The sequence below is a fragment of the Peromyscus leucopus genome, chromosome 8b (genome assembly GCF_004664715.2).
Source record: "Peromyscus leucopus breed LL Stock chromosome 8b, UCI_PerLeu_2.1, whole genome shotgun sequence".
NCBI classification, from domain to species: Eukaryota; Metazoa; Chordata; class Mammalia; order Rodentia; family Cricetidae; genus Peromyscus; species Peromyscus leucopus.
The window spans coordinates 50,224,211-50,230,388 of NC_051086.1; the positions used below are offsets into that span (position 1 = coordinate 50,224,211).

At 48.3% G+C, this 6,178-nt stretch overlaps 1 protein-coding gene across 1 annotated transcript in view; it reads left to right on the forward strand.

The window, feature by feature from the left end:
- Positions 1–5,763, forward strand: part of Myh13 (myosin heavy chain 13) — a 46,896-nt gene extending 41,133 nt beyond the window's left edge. Inside the window, 6 exon segments of the mRNA XM_028869373.2 lie at positions 375–500; positions 762–932; positions 3,297–3,401; positions 3,499–3,594; positions 5,106–5,240; positions 5,680–5,763. Coding sequence (XP_028725206.2) covers positions 375–500; positions 762–932; positions 3,297–3,401; positions 3,499–3,594; positions 5,106–5,240; positions 5,680–5,694 — 648 coding nt within the window. The 3' untranslated portion in view covers positions 5,695–5,763.
- The last annotated feature ends 415 nt before the right edge of the window (positions 5,764–6,178 follow it).

Here is a 6,178-nt window from a genome sequence, read left to right on the forward strand (position 1 = left end):
GTTTGTCATTACCGTTCCAGTTTCAATTCCATGCATGGCATATTTTAATTAGTAGAAATATTTTTCATTTTATGTAGATGTGTCTATCAATCATGTTCTTGTTCCAATGCCTTTTACTGAAAAATCTATCCATCCTCAAATGTTTGAAATTCTCCCTTTATCATTTACTCAATTTTCTGATGTACAGCTCTTGGCTCTGTTTCAGAACTTTCTGTTCAGTCAAGAATGATATTGTACCCAGCAGACCACTCATGTGGAAAATAAGAAGCAGAACATGACTATGATTCACTTCCCTTCCCACCCACTGCCCTCCCTTCCCATTGTTTTAAGTGCCCATATGAAACCTTCACCCTCAAATCTAATTTTTCTTGCAGAACACAAGCCTGATAAATACCAAGAAAAAACTAGAGGCTGACTTGGCTCAGTGCCAGGCAGAGGTTGAAAACTCCATCCAGGAGTCCAGAAATGCAGAAGAGAAGGCCAAGAAGGCCATCACTGATGTGAGCATCTTTCTCTGCTGAGATGATAGTGGGGGATGAGAAAGGGGGATTTCAGATCCAGGGCATGGCAAAGGGGGTATCGTCTCCTCTGAGCATAGCCAGTCTGTGATGGCTTCCTGGAGAGATGCCAGGAGAGAGGGTCATTGGAGAGGCAAAGTGGGGCATGATGACTGTGAGGGGAGGCACGAGATTATGGCATTTTCTGTGTGCTGGGTGATGCTGGGTGGGTAACCCACAGATGTGTTCTGTGAACTGCTCCAGGCCGCCATGATGGCGGAAGAGCTGAAGAAGGAGCAGGACACCAGTGCCCACCTGGAGCGGATGAAGAAGAACCTGGAGCAGACAGTGAAGGACCTGCAGCACCGTCTAGACGAGGCCGAGCAGCTGGCGCTGAAGGGCGGCAAGAAGCAGATCCAGAAACTGGAGGCCAGGGTGGGTGTCTGGGGAAGGCACTGGCTTTCCAAAGTGACCTTTTTCAGCCATCTTGGGCAGAACCCACTAACCAGAAATTTAGATTTAGGTGGTGGGAAAGCACCCACCCACACACACCGATAGGTTCTCACCATGTAGATAGAATTCACTATGTAGTGTAGCCGGAAGGTTTCTCCAGTCCTGCCTGGCCTCAGGGTCCCACAGCCACTTATAAAATAATTCAGAACCTTAATATTATTTACAAACTGTATGGTCTATGGCAGGCCTCTGCTAGCTAGCTCTTATTGTTTAACTCAACCCATAACTATTAGTCTATGTCTCACCACGTGTTTCATGGCCTTACCTGCATCCCATTACATGTTGTTTCTAGGAAGGCAGTCTGGTGTCTCCTCTATTCTGCCTTTCTCTCTCCTGTCTCTCTCCTTGAATTTCCTGCCTGCCTCTAAGCTGCCTTGCCATAGGCCAAAGCAACTTATTTATTAACCAATAGGAGCAACATATATTCATGGTGTACAGAAAGATATCCCCCAGCAATGTAGACCAGGCTAGCCTCTAACTCACAGAGCTCTGCCTGCTTCTGTCTCCCAAGTGCTGGGATTAACAGTATACACCAACACACTTGGCAAAGATGACATCTTTTACTGTTCGCTTCCTGTTACCCATGTAGAGTCACAGTTATGCACATATATGGGGGAAGCACTCTATGATCACGAAACTCCACACTTTGGCGTGGTTTCTCTCTCAGACCAGGCTTCACTTTGATGAGCAGTGCTCCTTCTGTATAACGCCTCTGGTCCCCTGTCTCCTGCTCTCCGGTTATACTCTTTCCAGCTTTTCTAATCTCTATATGCAGCTGCAGTTTTAGGGTGCATCCTGCCCCATCCCCAAAGGAGCTTGATTGGTGCTTCTTCCTCCAAATTAATACACCAGAGACACTTCATCTCCCCGGTGCCAGGAGTCCCTTACTCACTCCCGGGGCACATTTCACAGTCACTCATTTCCTTTGCTGATCTGTGCTTTGTTTCCTTGGCCTCTTGATTTTTCCCTTCAGATCTGTGTTGGATTATTTCAATCATTTTTGCGATGGGCTGCATGAACAATTGACATTTCAGAGAAGGGCTGCATGGAGGAGGTTATTAGAATATCTCTTTTGTCCCAGGAAGAGAGAAAATGGAAGAGTGGGCAGGAGTGAGGAGGAGGAGGAGGGAAGAGGAGAGGATTTTCCCAACAGGAAGCCCCCAGTACAATTGTTCTTTATCCAAGCCTCCCTAGAACGTGGTCGCTAGGCACATGGTTCCTTTTAAATATGCAAAGGTTTTTATTTTTTGCCTCCCTGCTCTAAATAAAAAATTCTTCCCTTCCTTTCCCATGCATGAAAAGGAGCATAAGCCCATCCTTCTCATGGACCCCTTCCAGAAGGAAAGGACCAAGTCGCATGATACCTTCTGGTTTTTCCTAACTTGGCCAGGAGCCAGCGGTCACCTCACCCTGCACAGTCAGCCACTTTAACTGTCATCTGATCCCGGCTGCCCAGTTTCACACATCTGATAAAGCTTACAGAGGCCTGGAGAGCGAGCCTTGGGGTGGGGGGATTTGTTATAAGACCTGATGAAAGAAGGTGGGACTCCATTTGAAACTGAGCTCAAAGGAAGCCTGCTCCCCCGGGAGCTTTCAAAGTGGACGAAATGAGTCTCCTAGCATAAGCTGTGTTCTCTTTCTGATGCTGCTGGAGTCCCCAGGGAGAGGGCCAGGTGCTTGGTTGGATCTCTCTGGTTGTGGCATTTGTGGTATGGGTACCACAGTTGATGGTCTGCCATCTCAGTGACTTCTCTCTTCCCTCAAGAAAACTATGGCATTGAAGTGATTCTTCACCTGCTTTCCCATACTTTATCTCATTCCACCCACCTTTGAGGTGGGCTGGGCAGCACTGATGGCAGCCATGTTCAGTGATAGCAACTGGCCTCTTTTAGATCTGTCAAATGGCCTTAGGTTTGCATATACCTTGGTCTGCCTGTGTCTACTGCCTTGCCTAATTAGAACAAGCCATCCATAGAGTCCAGCAGGTTTTGCCTATGAGGACAAACAGGGCAGACTCCCAACCTGTGGTGCCCTTGTCAAAGTACACAGCCCCAGAGGAAGGGGCCTCTTTGCCAAGCCTGACCCAGGAGCCAAATGCTATGCATCAGTAGCTGCCTCTACCCTGCTATAATTTGTACAAAGCTATGACATGGACTGGACCTGGGAGAAGATGCCTCTGTAAAACACAGCAAGGTCTTGAGGTCACTTTAGGATGACTAGCATGTGAGTCTACTAGAGAATGCTAGTAGCCTTGACCTCATTCTGTATGCTCTTTACTCCACACAGGTGCGGGAGTTGGAAAGTGAGCTGGATGCTGAGCAGAAGAGAGGGGCTGATGCTCTGAAGGGGGCCCACAAATATGAACGCAAAGTCAAAGAGATGACTTACCAGGTAGCAAGCTGCAAACCCTCGGGCACGGCTATGTGGAGCAGACCCCAGCAAAGGGAGTCAGGCCTGTAGGTCCCAGCTATGGATGTTCTGTTTGCAGGCCGAGGAGGACCGCAAGAACATCCTCCGCCTCCAGGACCTGGTGGACAAGCTGCAGGCCAAAGTGAAGTCCTACAAGAGGCAGGCAGAGGAGGCTGTGAGTACTGGAGGTCCCTGTGCATCTTGTCACCCGCCAGGGGGTCCTCATGAAGCCTCAGTGGGAACCAGGGCCTGATCAGAATCATTCAGAGAGCCCCAGGTCTGACTTTGCACCTGCAGGTCACACACAGACACACCGACCCTACATGCTCCCTCAGTTTGTGTTTGCTGAATCTTCGCCTCCGAACTTCCTGTGCCCTCATAGCTCCCCAACTTCTCCCAGCTACCTCCATCCCCAACCTACATCTCTTTATCCCACTCCAGCCTGCTTCATTCTATCTACCCAGAGTCTTAGTTCACTTTGCTGGCCTTGCATCATCCCAAATCTCCCTAACCAGACCAGACCACTACCAGCACCGGCTCCTGCCCTCTTGTCCTTCTGTCCTGAACACCTTGTCCTGATATTTGTCATCCTACCACACTCTACTCTCCTGTTCCCCCATCCCAAGACTTCTATAGCAACACCCCCACACTCCTTTCCTTCCCTGGTTAGCTGATCAAAGAGGTAAAATCAACAGGAAAGACAGTAGATGGGCCAAAACCAGTGCTTTGAAAGATATTTCCAGGGGCTTTGGGTCTGAGGGCGACAAATAGCAAAATGTTGGGGCCAAGATGGGAGGTAGCCTTTTGTTCATAGAAAATCAATTATACAGGGTATTGACACTGGCCTGTGATCTCTAGTACTCCAAAAATGGAACAGGAAGGTTGCAAGTCTGAGACCAGTCTGCACTACATGGAGATACTGTCTTTAAAAATATAATGAAAAAAAAAATCAGTCTAATAAGGTTAAACTTGTTGCCTTCAAAGATTTCTCAGATATTATAGCTAATATGTAATTAACTCTCCAAAGTAAAGGGTCCTCTAGAACAGAGCCTTTCCTGCACTTCCTTAGCTTTGGGACCATATTCTTGCCTGCAGAGCATCTTTCAAGACCAATGTCTCAAGGAAGAAATGGCTTATGTATGGCCTCTTCCCTTTGCCCTTTTTCTTCCCTACTCAGGAGCCTGGTCAGTTACCTTGAAGAAGAATACTGGAACCAGTCGAAAGTAGGGGGCTTGTGCATATCAGATTAGTACAGTCTCCACAAGACTATACAGAACTATATAATACTCTGTCCCAAATACATGGCAGTTATCAAAAGCATAAAACAAAAGGGACTTGGACCACTGGTCTGATACCTGCAGATGCCTTGAGAGAACTTCGGACCTGGGTCATCTCTAGGTTGTATAGGAGTTGTTTGGGAGAGCTATTGTAGAGAGAGAATTCAGAGAGATATGTAATGATCCTTGGGAGAAGAGCAAGAAGAGCTTGCAAGGAGTCCCTAGTTAACATACCACCCTAGTTGTGGGCAGGACACCTTTCAACATTCTCAAGAGAACTCAGCTCATCTTCCCTCACTGCTGTCAGTGAATACAAGGCTCACATTTTCCTGGTTCCCCCAACTCCTCAGAGCCTCAGAATCACAGAGAGGTTCCATAACTGTGTGGCCTCCGTCTTCTTTCCATGCAGGAGGAGCAAGCCAACACACAGCTGTCCAGGTGCCGGAGGGTCCAGCATGAGCTGGAGGAGGCTGAGGAGAGGGCAGACATTGCAGAGTCTCAAGTCAACAAGCTAAGGGCCAAGAGCCGTGATGTGGGAGGCCAGGTAAGAGCAGATACCCAAGGACGGCGTCTTTCCAACAGGTTCTTCATACTGAAGGACCAACAGACAAACCAAGGAGAGCCTGGAGGATGCCATTTGGTGTCTTCATCCTTGCCACTGGGGTCATACACCCACACATGCTTTTTTAGTATAGACTCCAATGTATCAGGCCCTAGCTAGAAGCACGGAGGACAGGCATGTCATCTCCCTCTCTCCCTATTGGTTGAGATGCAATCCAGCAAGCCCCTGCTTTTGAAGCGACTTGTCTTGTCCCCAGTAGCTTAACTGGTTCCTTTGTCAACACAAAGTGAGACAAGGCCATTCCTTAATGCCATTTTTCTGAAATTGCCCACTCTGCATCTGCTCCCCTTGAAGGGGAGGGATGCTGAACCTCCCATGGCGTTTGACTCATTTCCTGTGTACAATTTCTTTTCTCCCACAGAAGATGGAAGAATGAGGCTCTCCTGAGGCTCGTTGCCATGGGCCACCTCCGGGAGAGAGGAGGGAGAGTGTGGGAAAAATAAACTGTCCACCACACTCAGAATCCAGGCTCTGCTGTGTTTGTTATTGTGGGGTTGGGTTTTAGAGTCTTGCCTGCTTTGCTGCAAATGGCAGGAAAGTCAGAAACGGGAAACTGTTTGCTTCTTGCCTCAAGCAGAAAAGGTGAAAACCCAGCCCGTCTCCAGGTAAACTTTCAGTTTCCACAAACATTTCCAAGTAAAGACCCGGCTGAGGGGTGTGGCTCGGTGGTAGAGTGTTTGAGTGACCCATGGGAGGCCCTGCTTTTCCACCTTCAGCACCACACACAACAAAAGTAAACTGAAACCACAGACCCTGTATCAGCCCACACCTGATACCTGTTAGAATAGCTCTCACAGAAAGAGGAAGGCTAACAAGGGTTGGCGATGACAGAGAGAGACAGGAAGCCTTGTGCACTGTTG